Genomic DNA, 23,963 nt, shown 5'->3' with positions numbered 1-23,963 from the left:
ATTGTTATGTGTGCATCATATTGAAGTGTTGTTGTGGATTGAGAGGAGGGCATTGTAGTTGACAGCAGTAGTTTTAGAAGAGCACACATTGGCTTAGGTGCAGCATGTTGTAATGTCACCTGTCAGTTATTCTTGATGTTTGCAATCAGAAGCACTTTAATGGCTTGGAAAAAAGACTAGTGAGAAGTGATGACCTGAGATATTTTTATGACGATCCAAAGCTGGATTATATTGAAAAGAACTGTGTAGGGTTGATTCCAACAATAGAATCTGTGGAATCCTTTTATTAGCATCACAACTTTACTTACATGATAAAAGCAAGAGAGCACTAAATGGTGAACAGTCTTTGAATCATCACAGATATAATTCAGGCCTTTCTGTAGCTCAGTCTATACCTCGATGAGAGATCCTAATTTAATTATTCGTAATGGGTCCCATAGCCATCACTTTATTATGTAAATGCAGCATACTTCCACTTATGCTGCATTTATTTACACTAGTATTTCATTCCACAACTAGTTTTGGCTATTTTTAAGCCAGCATCCAGTATTTACCTAGAAAGTCGTGCCATAGGTATACAAGTGACAGCACATTCACATTAAATGATTCTGTTCATTTTAATTTACTAATTTAATTGCTGTTGATGGTTTGACAGACAGTTGGTGCACTGTTCCCACATGCACCAAAAATTTGCCAAACCATCAAGAACACTGAAATTTGTAAACCAAAATAAACAGAATCACATAATGTGAATACGCTACCATTTTTATATGTATGACACCTTTTCCTAGCTAACCAAAGTATTAAACCTAAAAAAGGTTAAAACTAGTTGTGGAATGAAGATGTTTAAATAAAAATGGCCTAAGTGGAAAAATGCCACATATTTCTGGTATAAGGTTGATGCTAAAAGGGCTAAGGAAGAAATTTAGGCGCAAGACAAAGGACCGGGAATGAATTTTCACTCTGCAGCGTACTGTACTCTCACATGAAACATCCTGGAAAATTAAAACTGTGCGCTGGACTGGGACTCGAACCCAGGAACTCTGACTTTCGCAGGCAAGCACTCTAGCAACTTACCTACCCGAGCATGACTCGCAACCTATCCTCACAGCTTTACTTCCACCAGAAACTCACCTCTTCTCTTCCAAACTTCACAAAAGTTCTCCTGCATAACCTTTAGGCCCAGTACTGCAAGAACAAGGGATATTGCAGAGACATGGCATACCCACAGCCTGGAGGTTTGTTTCCAGAATTAATTTCCACTCTGCAACAGTGTGTGCAATTGGAAGAGCACTTGCCCATGAAAGACAAAGGTCCCATGTTCCAGTCCTGGTGCAGCACACAGTTTTCATCTGCCAGGATGTTTCGTATCACCACACACACTGCTGTAGAAGGAAAATTCTTTCTGGGAACAACCCCCACCCCGAGGTTGTGGCTAAGCCATGTCTCCACAATATCCTTTCTTCCAGGAGTGCTAGTCCTGCAAGACAGGCAGGAAAGTTAAGTTTGAAAGATGGGAGATGAGGTACTGGTGGGAGTACTGTTGTGAGAACAGGTCGCGAGTCATGCTCGAGTAGGTCAGTTGGCAGAGCACTTGCCCACGAAAAGGCAATGGTCGATGGTTTGGGTCCTGGTCCAGCACACAGTTTTAATCCGCCAGGAAGTTTAATATCAGTGCACATACAGCTGCAGGATGAAAATTCTTCCTGGCAATAATCCCCTAGGCTGTGGCTACACCATGGCTCCACAATCTTCTTTCTTCAAGGAGTGCTAGTCCCACAAGTTATGCAGAACTTTCGTGAAGTAGGGAAGGCAATGTTACCTCTTTTGTCTATGCCTTATTTCGAGTATAATTTCTATGTATGACTGAGCACTGGAACAGAAATATCTCATTTTATACGCTAACTTCCAGGGAAGATAACAAGGCAGTGTCTTTGATAAAATTTAACTCTGCAAGGCGCCTACATTCGTCTGTCACACACGATGAATAAGAAAGACTTCTCTTGTTTGACTATTACGAAATTCGACATCTTGCTGTCTGACTTGGTGGCACGTAGCACACTTGTGGAGCATTATTAAAAATAAAACTTAATTTTCTTAAACTTCATAACAGTTGCTGATCTCATTATTTTTATATTCAGAACCTGATAATTAAATTTTGTAAGAAATTTCAGATCTGGTGTCCAGAGATCAGTAGAATTATTCCTCGGCCACAAATTTTTACTTCCACATCAACAGGATGGCTCAGGAGGTAGTAGGTGGCAACCATGACTGGATCCACTTACCTGTAACCTCCGGGTATGAATAGGGTGAACTCGGAAGGGAAAGTAATTTTTGAAATGATTAATGTGTTCTGTCATCTTACTAGTACCAAGAAACTTACTTCTTTCTAAAATCAAAATCCCAAGAGAGAGAAAACTGAGAACAACAATCTGAGGGAACAAAGAGGCACACCAAAATTACCAATACAAAGATAAGAGAAAAAATGGACTTGATGATGAATCCAAACACTCTAACAATTTTAATTTACAGTAGTTAATGTATGCAGAAATTTACCCGACATTTAATTTTCAACAAAAGAAGCCTTCTTGTAATGGCCATCAGCCCAATCACAGCACACAAGAGAGCACTGTTACACAAAAAAGCACAGTTTTCAATGACATCGTTAGTGAATGGAGCTGTGCACTAATTTTCATTTACACATTTTAAGTGAAAATGTGTGTGTGTTCTTTTGAACGCAATCCTCGGTGTTTGCTTCGAATTGCAGGCTTTACCCTGGCTGTAAGCATCTCACTGTAGCATACAGTGCATATTGTTGTGCCCCTTTCTCCATAATGTTCCAGTTCTGGATCTTGTGTGTCCCAAAAAACCTTAAGCATCAGTTTTCCTGTGGACGGCTGGGTCTCGAACCTTTTCTTGCATGGCGTATTTGGATGTTACCACTCCATACTCTGCCGTTTGCTCTCCAGCTTGTAATGATGGGTCCATGTTTCATCATCTGTAATAATCCTGTCTAAGAAGTTGTCCCATTTGTTACCATAGAAATGCAAATTTTTTTTGCAGATGTCCAAATACGTTTGTTCATGTAACTGTGTCAGTTGCTTTGGGTCCATCTTGCACAAACTTTATGAAACCCAAGTCTGTTGTGGATGATCATAGGTAGAACCGTGACTAATTTGCAGATGATAAGGCACTTTGTCAATAGTCAATCGTCTAAGAGAATCATTTCACGTGAATGCTCAATGGTTTCTTCATTTGTGGCCTTAAACGGTCGTCTGGCTCTTTCATCGAGCGTAACACTTGTGCGACCATTTTGGAATTTTTCAATCCATTTGTAGACACTCCGTTATGGCAAAATACTGTTCTTGTACTGTACCGAAAGTCTTCAATGAATTTCGGCCCCTGATATGCCTTAAGACTACAAAAAATGGATCACTGAGCGTTGCTCTTCTTTGGCACAAATAGACAGTGGAGCAGCCATGATTAACAGCACGGCAGCAATAACGAAAGTAATCTAGCAGCTTGAAAATTGCAAAGATGTAACAACAAATAAACAAAGCATGTGTCATCAATGTAAAATGACAGTACTACCAAAATAAACAAAAATGTAATTAAATTGTGGATAATAATTGACTTATGTTTGAGAGTTGTAATGTGTTTATAATTGTTGTTGTGGACTTCACTCCTGAGACTGGTTTGATCCAGCTCTCCAAGCTACTCTATCCTGTGCAAGCTTCTTCATCTCCCAGTACCTACTGCAGCCTACATCCTTCTGAATCTGCTTAGTGTATTCATCTCTTGGTCTCCCTCTACGATTTTTACCCTCCACGCTGCCCTCCATGTCTCCCTCGATGTCTCAGAACATGTCCTACCAACCGATCCCTTCTTCTAGTCAAGTTGTGCCACATGCTCCTCTTCTCCCCAATTCTATTCAATACCTGCTCATTAGTTATGTGATCTACCCTTCTAATCTTCAGCATTTTTCTGTAGCACCACATTTCGAAAGCTTCTATTCTCTTTTTGTCTAAACTATTTTAATTATTTTATAATTACATGTACTTTAAGTTGGACTGTTCAGTACTTACTTATGTTTTACTTTTAACACTTCACAGATTTTTTCAAATGTTCTATTTATTCTGTATACTTTATAGCACACTCTCATATGATTATAAATGAGACAAGTAGTGGTCCCAAACATCAGTGACGTATTTGGTTGTCAAAGATGCCAAAGATATTGCTTCCTGTGTATTTTTTCTTTGGTTTGGTTATGCGTGCGATTTCTATATTTCTTTCCATCATTGCTAAAAATATAATTGACATAAAGGTAAAATGTGTAAATATTAAAGACATAATGTCTGTTATGTTTCATTTAAAAGGCTGTTTCACCTTTGGATGAGGATATTTGCAACATTTTCAATAAAATGTTTGTTTTTTAGGTAAGTTTGTTCGTTCAGAATACTACACGGATCTTATTTCATGTAAGTAAAAATTTATAGTGCATACAGAATGTTTAGATATTTGTCTTAATCAGCAATGTGTAGAACCAACATGCATTGTGTTAGGCCTTTGTTTCACGTGTTTTCATTGTTGTTCATGTATTCTAAGAATATCATTTTAAAACTTTTCCCTGTTTGGCTGATGCATATTTTCTCACAGTTTTTACATTTTAATTTACCAACTCCATATCTGTAAAATTTTGTTGGTTGTTCTGGAGAATGGTAGGTTCATGTTTGAACTGTGTTCTCTGATCTGAACCTAATTTTTAGGTTTGTTTTTCAGAGAGCTTGCTGAATTTTGTCTGATATTTGTCCCCAATACAGTAAAACAATATATATGGCACATGTTTGCTTTGAATTTGTTTAAGTGTAATTTTGTCTTTTTATTTACTTTTGTAAGTTTCGTTTATTTGGGAAATAATGTTGTTGGCAATTGTAATGCCATATCCATCGTCCTGTCTTATTAAGTGTGGCAGCTTTTGATTTAATACTGTCTTGACTCACTGGATACTTGTAAACTTCGTTAATGCGAGATGGAATATAGGCTTCTTTGTGGTTTCTATGATGGCAAGATTTGTTGATCACTGTATCTGTGGTTGTAGGTTTTCTGAAGATGTTGAATACATGTGCTGAATTTTCTTTCTCAATTTCTAGGTCTAGAAAATTCATTTTGTTCTTCTCATTACATTCTATTGTGAATGTGATGTTGGGGTGTAGTTAACTGAATTGTGAATGGACTGTTTCTATTTCTTGTTTAGTTACATTCATTAGGACTAGTGTGTCATCAACATATCTTCAGATGTATTTTATTTGGTTGCGCCAAACTATGTGCTCACTGAAGAAATCATTTTCAGTTTTGTCTCGAAACATAGAGGGTGAGTCAGGAGGAAAGGTACATGCTTTGAGATGCGATAGTATTAGTGATTCTGAACAAAAAGCTTCATATGGACATATGCCCTATTGCGAATGGTTTCAGAGATAGAACACATTTAATATCACTTTTGTACTTTTCCTTTAATAACTCGAACACAGCACACTCCAACGAAAATGTGTCTCAGTACACAATTACAGTAAATTAAATTTGCAACAAAAAGGTCCTATTTATTTTTTCTCTAGGATCTTGATGAGATCGCAAGAATATTGCAAACCTTGTGTGCGACGTGCATTTGCTACTTGCTGTACCTTAAGTACTTTTTGTAGGCCAGTTTGAGGCAGTTTTCCAACTTGACAGACCGCAAGTGTCCTGTATCAAAATGTTCGTCTTAACTTCCTCTATACAACTGTGGGATCTTGTAAAAAATGATAATGAATAATACAGAAAATAAGTAGAATGTACATTAAAAGTGTTCTATCTTGGAAACCCTTCGTAATAGGGCATATGTCCACATGCAAGTTTTTTGTTCAGAACCACTAATGTTATCACCTATCAAAACACATACCTTTCCTTCTGACTCACCCTGTATATGCTAGAGTGTCAGCAAGATGGTTTCCCTCTGCAAAGCCATTGTCTTGTTTGCAATATTGGTTCTACTAAATACTGACAAATCTTACCAACATTAACTTTAGTGACAACAAAACAAACTTTACAATAACCAATGCAATAATAGTCAATTGACTTCAGAAACTAAAATCGTAAATGCTATTAATACAAAAATAGAAAAGAAAAGACTGTGCTATGTTTCTAAAAGCAGACAAAGGAAACAACCATATTAATGAATAAACAAGAATACAATAGAATACCACAATTTTTAATAAAAATAACCTACAACGCATTGACAGAGACCAACAAAAAGATTTCATGCATTTATTAAAAAAGAATTTAATAACACAGACATCTTTCTCGACAAAAATGAAAAGTGATGGTTTATAATGATGAATCCATCAGCTGTCAAATTAGAGCAATATAAAAAATACACAAAGAAAACATACCGATCCGGCCTATAGTCAATTTTATGAGCACCCACCCTACCACCTAAGCAAAAAACTAAATGAGATTCTTAACAAAAACTATGTTTATGACAAACAATATAGAATCAAAAATTCAACAGACCTTATACATCAAATTTTAAAAAAAACATAAAAATTAGAGGAAATTCTAAATTACTTTCACTGGGCATTACCAATCTATACACTATCCTCCCAGTCAATGGAAACATCGATGTACCAAAGAAAATCTTTCAAGACACGGGCAAATGGGAAGAGAAGAAATAGATAGATTAATGTCACTACAAGAGGAAAGAGCAAGTTGGCAGCTGACCTAGTTAGGAATTAGATCATACAGAACAACATCTCACACAGCAAAGACCACAAAACGAGGCAGAATAGAGGAGTTAAATTGGCATTGTTCCGATTTAAAAGAACCAATGGCCTGGCCACTGGGGACTTTGTAGACATTTAAAGAAAGATAAATTTGCAGGGGAATTATTAGTGATCATTATGATGAGTGAAATATACGATGAGATCTGTATAAATTAAGAGCCTTTGACATTACGGGACAGCAATATTAAAATCATTGAGTGAGAGGAATCCAAACCAAACCAGTTAAGTTACAGGCTCTGATTATGTGGAAACACATGGAAGGATGTTGGAAGATCCTTTTGATATTGAAAGTTTGGTTGTGAGTTGTTTGTTGGGAATGAACTAATATCTCATGATTTTGTCAAGTGACCTAATACATTTGTGGCAGATCGTTTGGAGTGATATACACACAGTTGTTACAGGTGATCTTTCCTGTATATTGGTGCCAATGAGTCATGTAAAAGGTTTTGTATTTATTGTAGGTTTCTATTTTATGTTATCAGTCCAGTTTAGGTTAATTTGTTATGAACTGAGATGATAATCAACTTTTGAGCGACTGTGTGTTTAGCATTGTACTGAAGCTTATGAGAATTAAGCAGTGTGGACAACAGTAGCAGATATAAATATATAAATCAGAAAATAACGCCACACGAACTGGCCTGTAACCAAGCAGCGAATAATGATTTCCAAAGAGACAAGTGAACTGATGTGGTCACTCAACCGTGTGGACAGGCTGGGTGGTTGTGAGCTACTACACAAGAATGATGAGCGCAGTAACATTGTGTGGTAATTTATTGCAAGAACTTGGACTGAAAACTGAATTATGGATGCAGTGCATGTTTTTGCTCATTTAAACACTACACTTAACTTGAACGGCAATGTCAAAGTGACGCTAGGACTGATGCAGGAATGGTGGACGTGGTGGTGGTGGTTGTCAGTCCAAAGACTGGTTTGCTGCAACTCTCCATGCTAGTCTATCCTGTGCAAGCCTTTTCATTTCCAAGTAACTACTGCAACCAACATTTATTTGAATCTTCTTACTGTATTCACCCCTCAGTCTCCGTCTACAATTTTTAACTGCCACATTTCCCTCCCATCAAACTGACAACTCCTTGATGCCTCAGAATGTGCCCTATCAACTGATCCCTTCTTTTAGTTAAGTTGGGCCATAAATTTCTTTTTATCCCAATTCAGTTGCATACTTTCAATTCAGTTGCATACTTTCTCATTGGTTATGCTGTCTGTCCAAATTATTTTCAGCATTCTTCTATAGCACCATGTTCGCTTATATTCTCTTCCTATTTTAACTGCCAATCAACCACGTTTCACTTCCACACAAGACTGCATACCAAACAAATAACTCCAGAAAGTCTTCCAACACTTAAATTTATATGTGATGCCAGCAAATTTCTCTTTTTCAGAACTGCTTTCCTTTCTATTGCCAGACTACATTTAATATTGTCTCTACTTCAGCCATCATCGATTATTTTGCTGCCTAAACAGTAAAACTCATCTGATACTTTTGGTGTCTCATTTACTAATTCCCTCAGTATCACCTGATTTAACTCTACTGCATCCCATTACCCTCGTTGAATTTTTGTTGGTATTAATCTCACAGTCTTTTCAAGACATGGTTCCTTGAAGGAGTGGGGGGGGATTTCATTTATGCTTGTATAAACATGTATTTTAATATAAGTTAGAAACAGCAGGGTGCACACTTATGACGTAAGTCATGTTATAGTAAAGGCACATTTCATTCCCAGAAACCCATGAAAAAATGTCAAATATTCATTTGCTTAGAATTATATGTTTTACGTATGCATGAGGCACTGACAAACAGATGACTACATGATACAAGAGACCCCCTAATCAGACAACCACAGCCTTCTTACCATCTAAATCAAGATAACATGCACCACTATAATCACTGCACCTAAGCACTCCACCATTGGTTTTATGCTAGTTTTCCTCCAGATAACAGAGGACTACAGGTGGAACAATATCACAAGGCCAAATACTAACAAGTAACAGGAGACTCCAGGTGAAAGAATATTGGCAGGCCAAATATTAACAGGTAACAGATGACTCCATGCGGAAGAATATCATCAGACCAAACACTAAATAGCCGACTTTTGCTTGATGACTTTCAGGCAGCCTTGTACTCACTGAACTTTCTTAATGCCATATCTTTTCATTCTAATGCTATCTTAGATTCTCTACTGACTGCGCATGTCATATACGAACATTTACAATCTGAACACTTCAGTGCTTTGAAAACATATGTGTGATTTGAGGAATACTTAATGTTTATTGTTTGTCATCTATACTGAACAACAACATTTAATGAATGTACACTTTCCTCTTCTTTTGTCTATGCATTATTTTGACTATGATTTTCATGTATGAAGGTGTACCTGCACATAGCGATGTCGTGAGATACACTGATATCAACTGAAGTTAATAAGGCAATGCTTTTTTGTAATATTTACCTTTGCACATCATCTACATTCGCCTGTCATGTGAAATAATGAAGAAAGAATTTAACTGTTTGTTAAGAAATTTGACATACTGCTGTCTGGACTTGGTGGCATGTAGAATGCTTGTGTATCCTTACTAAAGCTAAAACATGAGTTTTTCTAACTTCATTGTTGATCTCATTTATTTAAGTTTGGACACCAAAAATTAATTTAGTTTCAGATCAACAGGACAGCTATGGAGGTGATATTCTGTTGAGGCTCACTTGCAGCACATTTCTACTATCAGCCATTTCCAAGAACAGGTAGTCGCTCATTTATTAGTTCCAGTACCCTACGGATGGCGGTTTCCCTTACCACACTATACGAGGTACGGCTAGAAAAAAACCGGACTGATGCTGGAAAAAACATTTATTTACAATTTCATGTTATCTCCTTCAATGTACTCTCCTCCTCGGTCTCTACACCGCTCCATACGAATTTTCCACTGTTCATAGCAATGCTGCAGATCATTTTCGGTAAGTCCATACATTACTTCCGTCGCTTTTTCTTTTACTGCTTCAACAGTCTCAAATCTAGCTCCTTTCACAGCTGACTTGACTTTAGGGAAAAGAAAAAAGTCACAGGGGGCCAAATCAGGTGAGTAGGGTGGATGATCTAAGATGGGAATGTTGTGTTTTGCCAAAAACGTCTTCACTGACAACGCACTGTGAGCTGGGGCATTGTCTTGGTGAAGGATCCATGACTTTTTTCTCCACAAATCGTTCCGTTTTCTCCGTACTCGCTCACGTAGGGTAGCCAGGACGCTAATGTAGTAAAGCTGATTCACTGTTTGTCCCTCTGGTACCCAATCAATGTGCACAATCCCTTTGATGTAAAAAAAAAAACAATCATCATTGCTTTGAATTTCGATTTTGACATTCGTGCTTTTTTTGTCGTGGAGAACCAGGAGTTTTCCAATGCATCGATTGGCGCTTAGTTTCGGGATCGTAAGTAAAAAACCACAATTCATCGCAAGTAATAACATTTTGTAAGAAGGTGGGATCACTTTCAATGTTTTCCAGGATGTCAGAACAAATCATTCTTCGGCGTTCCTTCTGTTCAATTGCGAGACACTTTGGAACCATTTTTGAACACACTTTGTTCATGTTGAGACTTTCATGAAGAATCTGCCTAACACTTTCCTTGTCAACTCCTGTTAACTCAGACACTGCTCTGATTGTTAAATGGCGATCTTGTCGAACAAGTTTACCGATTTTTTCAATGTTTGCATCAGTTTTTGCTGACAATGGCCTGCCAGTGCGAGTGTCATCACTGGTGTCTTCGCGGCCATCTTTAAATCGTTTAAACCACTCAAACACTTGTGTTCGCGATAAACAATCATCGCCGTACACTTGTTGTAACATTACAAACGTTTCACTTGCAGATTTTCCTAGTTTGAAACAAAATTTGATGTTAACACGCTGTTCTTTCTGTACACTCAACATTTTCCGACGCACAGACAAAACGTCAACTACTTAAAACAGACGCCACGGGCAGACTGAGTGCAGGAGGCAGATGAAACTCGAGCAGTAGGCAGAGCAAGAGTCACGTGACAGGCCACGCGACTTTCAGCCTTATTGCATTCGTTTTATTGTTTCACCAGTACTAGTCCGGTTTTTTTCTAGCCACACCTCGTATACAGACGACTGCACGAACAGAAATGGAAGGCAGCTTGATCTCACCCCTATATGCCATTCACTCCATTTTTCAAAAGTGGAAATAACTTGATATTTTGTAATGATGTACAGGGACTAATGGCAACTATAGCCAACCATTAACTATAAAAGTGACCAGTGGAGGTTGTTCATCGACTCCTCCAATGTAGGTCTCAAGGGTGTAGTACTGCATAATGGAAATGTATTACCATTGATTCCAATTGGGTATGCGCCTTACGTGGAAGAAACATATAACAACATGAAACAATTGTTATTGCAATTGAACTGTGACAAATTAAATGGCACATTTCCCATAGGCACATTACTTGGGCTGCAACACAGCTACACCAGTTTCTATTGCTTCCTGTGCCTCTGGGACAGTCGTGTCAAAGAACTTCAATAAAAATATAAAGATTGGCCTAAGCGTCAATTACTTGAACAAGGATCTTACAATGTTATGCACAAAGCACTTGTTGAATCACGAACATGATTCTCCTTGTTCTTCATATAATATTTGGCCTGATGAAAAACTTTGTTAAGGCCATAAACAAAACAGGGGAAGCATTTCATTATTTGTGCGAGAAATTTCCATGTCTTAGTAAGGTGAAAATGTAAGATGGGATTTTTGAGGGTCCCCACATATGCAAACTGTGCAAAGATGAGCATTTCAACATCATCCTGACAGGTGTGAAAGGTTAGTTTGAGATGCCTTTGTTCAAGTGTCAACAAACTTTCTAGGAAATAAGAGGGCAAAAAACCATAAGGATCTTGCAGAAAATCTTCTGCGCTGATACAATATACTGAGGTGCAACATGTTCTAAATGTTACACTTCCTAGATTACCAGTTTGACTTCTTTCCCAACAACTGTGGTGCTGTAACCGACAAGCATGGAGAATGCTTCCACCAAAAAATTTTGAACATGGAAATGAGATACCAGGGAAAATGCAGTGCCTCAATGTTAGCAATTTCTTCTGGTGACTAATCAGGAGATCACCAGCAGAAAACTACAAATACCAGGCAAAGTGGTAGCACCTTCAGTGACCTCCCTCCAAGGTAAATACATACATAAGCTTATAAAGGCAATAACGTAAAGTTATCGTAACTTCAAAATGATGAGAGCTAATCTTGCATTTTTGCATTTTTATAAGCATTTTTGCTATCAGTACACCTGAAAACATAAAGATCAGCTGTTTTCATGCCTGTTACAAAAAAAAAAAAAAAAAAAAAAAAAAAAAAAAAAAAAAAAAAAAAAAAAAAAAATTGTTTGCTAGTGTAATATTCCCCAACCAACATGTGGCAAGAGTCAGTTACTACTAGTGAAGAGAATAATGCTCTCACAACCTGAATTGCTAACAGTATTAACAGGGGTTACTACCGCTATAAATACTGTTATGCTGTTACTGCATGGTCACAACCTCTGTATCAGCAGAGCATAACTTTGAATGGTTCAGTCATTATCCTACGATCGACAATGGAATATCTCACAACATTAAAAACATTTGTGTGCATTAAGATTATAAAAATTCAATAGAGCGTCTTGCCATCTCCACGAAGATAGTCTGGTCGAAGACAACCTGTAGACTCCTTTACAGGAGCAACAACACCTCAGATGTTGTGAACATTGGGCACATGGTGGAATGGACTGCCATGGCTTTCGCAAGATCGTAGTCCTTTCAGATCAGTAGCAGTTCCTGTGTTATCAGAAGCTAAAATGCTACTCAGACGATCTCAATCACAGCTGCCAACAGAATCACCTCCTACTGGAAACTATTACACCCAACTGCTTACATTCTCCATTTCAAAAAAAATCTTATTCACAAAAAATATACACACGGAGAATTCAGCACAGAAGAGACTCATTCCTATTACAATGAGGCTTTGCTAGAAGAATGCTTCTTCCCCAAAATCAATGCTTTAGTTTACCATACACCTCATTGACAATAAAGTGTCCCATCCTCTATTAAGAGGGTAGCTGATCACATTTGGGAGGTAATCTGCAAATTCATCAAGATGTTTAGTGAAGAGTGTTACCCTCTTGTAGTAGAAAGCAAACACCAATTAACTAACCTCCTGATTATGTACTTTCATATCAACCTACACTATCCTGGAACACAAGTGATTCTATTGCAACTGAGCAGTCCCATTGGGATACTACACAACTGTGTGTCATCAAAATGGCCATACATTATTACTATCTTCCCTGTAAAATTGCTCGTTATATTGTCCCAGTCTACTATTTTGTAACTAGAGTTTGTGGTGTGGCATGCTGTACATTCAGGACAACATTTACACCACGTCCTCTCAGGGCAATGAAAAGAGGTGTGTGTGTGTGTGTGTGTGTGTGTGTGTGTGTGTGTGTGTGTGTGTAAAAACATTGTTTACATAGTATTTAAGTAGAGAACTTTCCACTGTGTGTGCTGTGGTTTGATGTGTGTGCTTTGAAAAAAGCTTAACCTAAATGTCATACTGTTCTGAGCTTCTATATGGAAATTATTACTTCTAACAATTAATGTGAGATACAAACTGAAAAGAGATCTGTCCACCCACAGTTGTAAATATTCTTATAAAATGGATAAGAAATACAGAAGAGTTACTGAAAGACATTTATGTCATTTAGTAGCTTGCATATGTCAGAGCTCTCTTACAGGCCTCAACCCTCTGCAAAAAGGTGAAGAAGTCACTCGGTGTGATTCTGTGGCACCGCATAGCAGGTCTGCTATGTTGAGATACTTTGAGAAATACAAGTCTAAAAAAAAGACATACTGTAATTAAATTAAAGTTTGTCATTAATAGCTTCAGGGTGACAGATCATTTGCAAGGTAACACTTCATTTTGGTTCAGTCCAGCTACAGAACATGGCTTTACATTCCACTTTGTTGCGCTAAGTGCTAGATGTAAATAAGAGGTGTGAAAAGAAGAGAGTATTATCAAAATTAAGAAGAATTTTCATGAAATAATCGAAGAAAATATGACACTGCCCAGAGAAACCTAAGCAAACAGTGAAGGAAATATAGGCAAGCACACGCTCAAAGTAATTAAAATATTTATGAAGAAGAAATAATTTTCATTTGGTGAAAATCAAAGAATTTTGAACTGTTAAAAAGTATTCGATAAAGGAAAACAGCTGACCATAGCAACGAGGTCAACAGCAGGACATAATTACATGCTTGTGTAAAAACTTTTGACACGAGTCATGAGGCTGGTTTTGAGGCTATGAGTACAGCAGCGACGTTCAATGGAATCTTGGTAGTAGTCAACCAACGTGACAACAGTGCAGCTTCACTCGGCAGTGCAGTGGCCAGTCAACCAACTATGCAACAACTGCAAAGTCGGTTATCACGACATCGCTTTGCTCACACACACAACACATTGGCGGCATGGAGCTGTTAGCAGTGTGACCCGTTAGGTGAGCCGTCAAAAGCTCAGAAATGAATATGCTTTTTTAAAGGAATGGTATGGTGCGTAAAATATTTACTGCAATGAATTTCAATAGTTAGGGACAGTGTAAACAGCCCAGAAAAAAATATACTTTTGTTTTGAGTATTAGTAGTATAGTGTGTAAAAATTTACTGAAACATAGTTCTGTAGTTGGTAACAGTGGTGTTCGAGCAGAGTCATATTACTGAAGTGTACATAATTTTGTCTATACTTTATGCTCGTTACTATTTGCAAAATGGATGGCTGCATGTCAGTAGCATTAAAGAAACTGGAAGAATTGTCAAACAGCAGTAAATCTCAAACAGAGAAATTAAATAAATTAGACACAGTATCTATCAGTATTACTACACTTAAAACTCAAGGACAGGAATTAAAAAGTAGTCTTTCAGATGTAAAGAGACAAAGAGATAAGGTGCCTATGAAACTAGATAAAATTTCTAAAATGGGGGAAACCTGAGCAAACTTAGCAAAGGAGTTGTTAATAAGTGAGCCATGTGACTTAGCCTGGAAAGAAGTTGAAGGACGGTTTGGAGGTGTAAATAGTAAGATAAAACAAAAACATGAATCTTCAACTAGTAATTTCAAAAGTATGAATAACCAAATTTCAGACACATGAAGCTGCGCAGAGGTATTAGAACATAGAGAATTGGATGACGTAACTAGTGACCCAAATGCATTGACTTGTTTGGAAACATCTACTGCCATTAGCTGAAAAAAGGGGTACAGAGAAAGTAAAATCTACTAGTGCTATCACTAAATCTTTGGATAATACTGTCAAACACCATAACAAATTTCAGCAGTTATGACAAGCCAGTAAGAACTATGAAATAAAATGGCTATCAATACTTCTGGGGATCAAATGATCTAATTGAGGAATTTCAAAATGGAAATGGGATGTATCTGTTAAAACAGTTTCCTAAACCAGCTGACGGGTGTTCTCTCAATCTTTACCAAAGAGGTAGGATGATTCTAAGAAAATAGTTGACCCAGTGAAATGGAGAACAGCTCAAAAGAAAATAGTTGACCCAGTGAAATGGAGAACAGCTCAAAAGAATTTAAATCTTGGAACATTTCCAGGAAAAATTCAAAAGAAAATATTGGTTACCCAGTACACAGGAGAAAGCCACTTGGGCTCAGATAATTCCCAAGTTTCAAGTCATCATAAACACACTACCAGATATGCCCACAGGAATACCACTGCTGAAATTAAGAATAAAAATTTTATTGGTGAACCACTATTAAAATTAATTGAATTGCCACCTACAAAAAAACTGAAGCAGAGGAATTACAGATGATAGCAGATAACAGTCAATATAAGCAAGCCAAAATCTAGTGAAGAAATACAATGAACATGTGAATAAATCCTTATTTAATACAGATGAATTAGTATTGATTAAGGATATCATCGTAGTTCAGACATAGAGAAAGAGACTAGTAAACTTTTTCCAAAATACTATGAACTATTTTAAATAATGGATATTCCACATCCAAAAGCAGTATCTTTGGTAGACACCAAAACCAAGCCAGAAAAAGCGTTATATGATATTGATACGGTAAAGAAATTTAAATCCGCAGGAGAGGTTGCACCATCTGCAAATTCGGCAGAGTGATGTCCATCAGCAGTCCAAGTTGATTGTTTTGTCACTTCATATTTAGTTTTTCATGAAGCTGTATCTTCCTCTTCAACTAGGCCTATCCTATTGTCTTTAATGTACACCAATCTCTTACTGTCCTATCCTACGAAGAAGATGTGAGTAGCAAGAAAGGTATGTTATTTGTGCACAAAGGACATACATTACTGAATAATGATTGTAAGCCACACAAAAGCAATAAACCCACATACTATTCTTATATAAACTTTATTTGAGTAACGAAAATGTCCTTTTGTATGTTTTGTACATATGCTTGTCTACCTTTTCTTTCATCTTATACATAACGGTATAAGATATTACGCACATACTGTAAGTCATTAAGTACAAAGGTACTTGTGAGCAGTATGGAATATTTTACATTACCATGTACCGACATACATTAGAGAGTGGTTGAATACTATAAGCAAACATTAGCTTGTAGAATGACAACTAAAAATTAATTACTACTGAGGTGTTGTTATCCAGTATCTCCTGGCTACTCATAAGGATATAGTTACAATAAATTTTCTGAGGCTCTATGGATGAAGCCGAAACAAGTCGGTTCTGCAATGTATGATCAACATACTTCATCCTCCAGCATCTCGGTGAAGCACCCATCAGGGAGGATACCTTGGGAAGGAGGGTCTCTCCTCCAGCAGGAGTACAGGTTCTACTTTCCCTCTTTCCATATTCACACGTTTCTATTGTTTAAACCCTTCTTTTAATCATGCCACATTGTGGTAATTACAACCTGTATTCACAGGTAAAGCTGAGAGATGATTCATGGGATACAGAGTAACACATTTGATGTACTGACAGATTCTTTTTTTTTTTTTTTTTTTTTTTTTTTTTTTTTTTTACACACGGTAAACTAAAGGATTGTTTGAATTATGCTCAGAAGTACTTATTAGCGATGTCAAATGAATGGGCAATAAAGGTAGCTACTACTAGTCCCTAAAGGACACTGTGACACACTACCATGCCGACGAAAATGAAATAGTAAGAGGGTGCAAGTGCAAAAAAGATTTGTGGAAGTGTAAAAAAAATGAGATGGTTATTCATATAATACCTATTTTAATGTAAAAGGGAAGGATTATGGAGCTACCAAGGGAAGGCTTTGTATCCTATAATTATTAAAAATATGAAATGGAGATTAACAACAAATATAGAAATATGCTCAACAGAACGTGAGACACTAAATGGTCTAAAGAAATGAAGACAAAGTTGTTGGCATCCCAAACCATATTTGTTTTCACCATTTTTGAGGTGAATATAATATGACCACTTCGATAATACAGAAATATAAACATTATACTCTAGGAGCAATAAAATGAGCAATGTCAGAGAATCTTTGACAACATGTGCATGAACATCAAGCACAATAAAAAGGAAAACATATGTAAAAAGTGTAATAAGAGAGAAAGTTCCTTAATACACAGTTCGAAAGAATATATGAGAGTTATATCACTGCAAGAAGTGTAGCAAAAAAGAGTCAGGAAACATACTTTTAACGTAACCTGGTAATCAATATGCTACAGAGAAACTTCGTCATTCGAATCTACAAAAGTAAGGGTCAGAGGCTGGGCTCAGGGGTAAAATTTTTGAGATGGGATGGACCAAATTTTATGTCAGTTTGGGAGAGAGGAAGGGTAGTCAAACCCACAGAAGGGGTGGCCTAATTCTTGGACAGGTGCATCTATTAAAGGAATGATCTGAAACATTTTTGTATGTAAGGATAAAGAAAGGGACACTCACATTGTGAAGATGACAATGTAGTTACACAGAATCTGTCCAGAGGATAAGTTGTATATGTGGCTCCTAATAAGACAGGAAGATGGAAAGTGACTGAGTCACACTAATGAAGTATTCCTCAAAACAGTTAAAAGCAAATAGACTCACCTGGGCAATTATGATTCTTTGAACCTTTGCTCCTATACAAGTTTGGCTAAATACTGGTCAGAGACTGAAACTGTGGAAGGTAGGCTATATTAAAATGTAAGCATGTAACTCCTTATAGTAAATAGACAAACTTTTTACATTTCAATGAGTTTGAGAAGCTTATGCTGTTACAAGCTATTCAAATGCAATTACATTTCAATAAGAATGCTGTAATCATAACAGAGAGTGATGAAACAGGGCAAGTATCTCTCATGGGTTTATAAGACAATGCAACAATGTTTGAGTAAGAAAGTTGGAGGGTAAAAATAGTGTAATAAAATGTGAAACAAGAAAGTCATTTACTAGATTAGAATATAAGAACAATCCCAAGATTAAATCAATATTCGCTAGCAAAATAAACAAGTTATGTCAAAAAAGGAACACAGATATCAAAAAGACATGATACCTCTTTCTCAAGGATGCTAAATTAGGTGACAAAGTTGATCTGAAATGGAAATGCTTCCTTTAATATTTACTATTGGTAAATCAAATAACCAGTAATTGAAAAAACTGATATAAGAAATATGCCCAGAAATGTTTTTATTGTGTAAAGGGAAAGGAGTTTGGCCTCGAGAGACGTTAAGTTTAACAATGATAACAATTTAGCAAAAGTTAAAAGTTATATAATGATTGTAATTAGTAAGTTGTTTTACACAACATCTTTCATCTTAACCAGGAGACCTTTGGTGTGACGTGTTCATTCAGAGCAACATGTTGAACTACTTCCTCTGAAGCCAACAAAAGATGTATGTGTAAAAATGCTGTTTATGTAGTATTTAACTAGAGAATTTCCCTCTGTGCACCTTGTGATGTAATGTATGTGCTGATGTCATGGTGAGAGAACTGAGAGTACAGATCGTCAAAATGTGACAGTGACTGAGTGTCTCCTGCTGTGCTGGTGGGATGCTTATAATGTGGAGTCACAGCTTTGCAGTGTCTTTGAAGGCACAGAACAAGAGGCGCTGGAGATAATGACAATGCCTGGGAACAGTTGAAGAAGATTTAACAAAAATGACATTCAGTTCCGAGGTTCCATATGGAAATGATTTAAGGTAATATTTTAAGCGAATTACGAATTGAAAAGACATCTGTCCACCTAAAACTATAAATGTTCTCATACATTGGATAGGAAATGCAGAACAGTTATTGAAAGGTGTTTATGTCATTTAGTAGCTTGAATAGTTCAAAGCTCTCTAATAGTTCTCGACCCTCTGCAGAAGAAACATGGCAAGATTCTGTATCATTACATAACAGGTCCACACCATCAAGAAACTGACAAAAAAGGGGAGGGAGAGGGGGTACCATCTGGCCGCTGTGTCATCCTCCGCTAAGAATGCGGATAGGAGGGGCATGTGGTCAGCACACTGCTCTCCTGGCCGTTATGATGGTTTTTGTTGACCGGAGCCGCTACTATTCGGTCGAGTAAGTCCTCAATTGAGATCACGAGGTTGAGTGCACCCCGAAAAATGGCAACAGTGCAGGGCGACCCAGATGGTCACCCATCCAAGTGCCGGCCACACCCGACAGTGCTTAGCTTCAGTCATCTGATGGGACCGGTGTATCCACTGCAGCAAGGCCATTGCCTTAACAGAACTACAAATGGATAAAAATGGTATACCCCAAATTGTCACCCTAGTCACCCTGAATAGAAAAGATATTACCAGACATGTCCAACTAGTCATTTAACTGGACGTTATCAAACAGGAGGGGATGTATAAGAGCTGTGTCACTGCACACCTTTGTTTACTATCCAGGGATCATCTCACAATAATAAGAGATTTTTCACTATAATACAATGAAAATAAATAGCTCCAATAAAAATACACAAAGAATATGTATTTTTTATGAGAATAGGACAGGTTTCTGGCCATGGCCTAGCTGAAGGAATCATCCTAGCATTTGCCTGAAATGATTTAGGAAAACCTAAACAGGGTAGCTAAACAGTACGAACTCCATCCTCCAATACGAGTTCTGTGCCTTAACAACTGCACTACCTCATTCAGTTGGTCTCTACTGTACAATCTTCTGATTATATTTATGCCACCTGCACCAAATATCTTCAATATAAAACCGCAGTCAGAGACTGACCTCGGCAGCCAGAGACAGAGGTAATGTGCGTGTGTGTGTTGTCTAATTCAGAAGGAGGCCTTCTGGCCAAGAGCTTACTTGCTTAGCAGTCTCTGTTCTGCCTGTCTGCAACTTAACATCTCCACTAAATGGAGAGTAGGAATACATCCTCTAGCAATAATCTCTGTTTTGCATATTATCCTATCTTTCATCTTTAAGCTCTGAGGTTTCCAAATCTTGTCTAGTGCAGTCCCCCAACAGTCAGTCTCTCCTCATCCCATCCGGTAAGTCTCCCCTGACTCATGGTTCTGGGCGACTTTTCTGAACTCTACCCCTTTTCCTAAACTTCTCTAGTTCTTTGCCTTCACCCCTCTCCCTTCCCTTTCAAACCCTTCTGCTTCTGCCGGAAGAAGGAGCCAGTGGTTCCGAAAGATTGCATACGTAAAATCTTTCCTTAAATGTGTGTTTTCCTGTCCCCGCTTGGTGAGTATATTTTTTGTCTATCCAATTACATTAGCTATACTGCCAAAAATTTATTATTTTCATTGTTATAACTCTTCCTTTTTGAAATATCGTCATTATTCCTTCCTGGATATCAAATTGTAAAATAAAACATAGTTTTACACTGCACACACTAAGGGTACCCACTAGTGACGCCACAACCACGAACATGCATGTCTCAACATCCTCCCTTCAGTTTATTTAGAAAACTGAGACAGAATTGAGCCTGATGGGTGACATGTTAAGTTGAGGAGACATGTACAATCACATGCTCTAGATCTTGGCCCAATCGTTTGTAAAAGCATTACATTGTGATTGTTTACTATAGTGTGACAGGACATTCTTGTTGACCCTTTATTAACATGAATGATTTTTTACCTTCATGTCTACGTTAATAAAATATCTTTTGCTGACTCCCTGTTGCAATAAATTTTGATTAACCAATTGGACTGGTTCAAGTATGGGCTGTTGTCTTCTTTCTGTCATTATATTTGTCTTTTTGTTTAATATGAATGGATGAAACCTATGGTACTTCTTAATAAGATTAAGAGATTGAAACACTGCTTGATGAGCTAACAAAAATTGTTTGGATCAATAAGAAAGATAAAAACTTAATACTGTTGGGAAAATGCATTTAAAAAGCATGAGAAGGGAAAGAAGGAAACAGTAAAACATATCGAGTGGAGGAAAAAAATGAAAGAGGATGTGGCTGAGTAGAATTCTGCACACAGCACAATTCTATCACTACTAACACTTTGTATAAGAATCATGAAAGACGGTTGTGTAGAAGAGGCCTGGAGTTACTAGAAGATTACAGATAGATTTAGAAACCAGATTTTAGACTCCAAACATTTCCAGAAGCAGATGTGGACTCTGATTATAATTTATAGATTATTAACTGCAGATCGAAAATGAGAAAAAAAAATGCAGAACTGTTGAAACTAAAGATGATGGAATCTGCATAAATTGAACAAAACAAGACATTTTTAAGAGTTACAATGGAAGCATTATGCAACTAGTGACTGAAACAATTGACAGGAACTAAACAGAAGACAAATGAGTGCCTCTGAGAGTGGGTAAAGTGAAGCCGCAAACAAATAACTAGGCAAAGAGAAATCGTTGGATAATATGCAAGACATGAATTTAATTGATGACAGGAAAATATATAAAAATACAGCAAGTGAAACAGGCAAAAGGGAACAAAATATCCAGGCATAAAATTGCAAAGTGACACGAAATGGAACAAATATGTGAGGTTAGTAATAGGAAAGCAAAAGGTTGACTTCAGTTTATTGAGAGAATGTTAGACAAGTGTAGCTCATCTATAACGAAGACAAAATACAGAACACATGTATGAGTAGTGCTCAAGTGTTTGGGATCTCCATTATGTCAGTTTAAAGGAAGGCATCAAAGTAATTCAGAGCTGTGCTGCTTGATATGTTATCAGTATGTTCAAGCAGTATGCAAATATTACAGAAGTGCTTCTTGAGCTCAAAGGGGAATTACTGGAGCGAAGATGATGTTCTTTCATGAAACTTTCTTAAGAAATTTTAGAGAACCAGCATCTATGACACACTGCCGAATGATCCTACTGTAACATAAATGTCACATATGGACAGTGAAGACACGGTAAGAGAAATCAGGCCTCATATTAACACATGCTGATAGTCTTTCTTTTGCTCCACCTGGAAGTAAAACAGGAAAGGGAATGACTAGGAGTAGTACAAAGTGTCCTACAGCAACAAGGGTCAAAGTCAAATAGCTTACTGAAGGTACATAAGCCTTTGCAGCTATATAAGGCTTGTGCAGGATGAACTAGCATGGAGAGTTGTCTTCTGACTGAAGATGATTATAACAACAACAACAACAACAAATGAAGCTGTGCACAAACATACAGATAATATTTTCGGTGTAAGTTTTTTATTTCCATGTTGTCTGACTTAGTGGGGGGAAAAAACTGCTTGTGGTACTAATTGACAAGTAACACTAATTACTGAAATGGCAAAAATGTCAAACATATATTGTGGTGCGACATACATCTTCAATGAAATTTTTTGAGATATTCGCGCAGCGCGCGTTATTACTAATTATGACCTAACCTGTAACCAATGTGCCAAGAACGCTGCACGGGTCGTTCTCTTAAAGCTCTACATACATCTTTCGCAGACTTCAGCCGCTGAGGGGAATCGGAGTTTACCTTACGAATAGGGCAATAGCCGAATACACGAATATAACATAATTAGAGTTTCAATTTGCTATACAACCACATTGTTAAAAAAAAGATGGAGTAAGATGATTTATATACGAGTTGACAGCAATGCCTGACGCACAGTCATGTTAACTGAAAACCATTTTAGAGTAATGTGCCCTCAAGAAACAAGAATCTATGTTATTAACAATGAAACAACAAATGAAATAATATGTGGAAATTTAATACACTGTAGTTACTCACTGTATTAAGTCCTGGGGCACTGGAAAATCAAGAATGCTTGACAATTTGTCGTTTATCCAATTTTTCAAAGCTTCTGATGGCTCCTTAAAATTACTCACAGGCATCTTTATTAAGTAGTAAATACTAACAAACGTAAACAATACACAAAACTCGCAAGCTCAATCACAGATCATATATCACTACGATCTACGATGTAGAGTAACATGTCAGTGTTGCCACCTTCGACTATCTATGGTCGAAGGTTGCCACCTCCTTATTTGCCACGACATTCATCTATCGATTAACCATAGTTAATTAACTGACTCGTTCCACATTTTTCGACTACTGCATCTCGAGGTGGCCAAGTAAATGGATTTTCTGACTGCTATTAATGTCAGTCTCTCATGCCAGGCACTCTGGATCGCTTCCAGATTTAGAAACGTGGCCTTTCTTTTGATGAAGTCAACCTTTCCTATTTCCTTGTCTTTTCTGCGTTTATAAAGGCCAGTTCATACTGACCGTCACAGCACCGTCATGTCACGGGACCGCCACGTCAAGGTGTATTCATACTGTCCGTCATGTCACGGCACGTCAGGTCAATTTACCTCACGTGATCTCAACTCGCATTTCTGTTCTTACTGTTCCTTCGCGGGAATTGCTATCTTCGTAAGATGATTTCCAACTGCTTTTACGCTCATATGTAACAAGGTAGCTTATATGTGTGAATGCTGAAGTCCACATTTGCACGAAAATTACATTTATTGGACTCAAATGGTTTACAGCTTGAGGGATAGCTTGTATAATAGAGAAGGGAGACAAAAGTGCAAAACAACACAAAAAAGGGTGTGGAGCCGAAAAAATGTCATTATGTGACACAGAAGTGGCATTTCACACATTATACAGGGAGGTTGAGGAAGAGGTATGTGCATTCTATATTTTTTTGAAAGTAGAAGCATCAATTTTTTTTCATTTGTTACAACAAAATGGACCC

General features: G+C 37.3%; 1 protein-coding gene across 1 annotated transcript in view; it reads right to left on the bottom strand.

Moving 5' to 3' along the window:
• The window catches only part of LOC126484443 (activating signal cointegrator 1), a 116,039-nt gene extending 92,853 nt beyond the window's left edge, over window positions 1–23,186 (bottom strand). The window contains exon 1 of the mRNA XM_050107962.1: window positions 22,994–23,186. Coding sequence (XP_049963919.1) covers window positions 22,994–23,097 — 104 coding nt within the window. The 5' untranslated portion in view covers window positions 23,098–23,186. The remainder of the gene's footprint in view (window positions 1–22,993) is intronic.
• Window positions 23,187–23,963: the final 777 nt, after the last annotated feature.

Source organism: Schistocerca serialis, chromosome 6 (genome assembly GCF_023864345.2).
Source record: "Schistocerca serialis cubense isolate TAMUIC-IGC-003099 chromosome 6, iqSchSeri2.2, whole genome shotgun sequence".
NCBI lineage: Eukaryota > Metazoa > Arthropoda > Insecta > Orthoptera > Acrididae > Schistocerca > Schistocerca serialis.
This window is presented reverse-complemented; position numbering and strand designations above follow the sequence as displayed.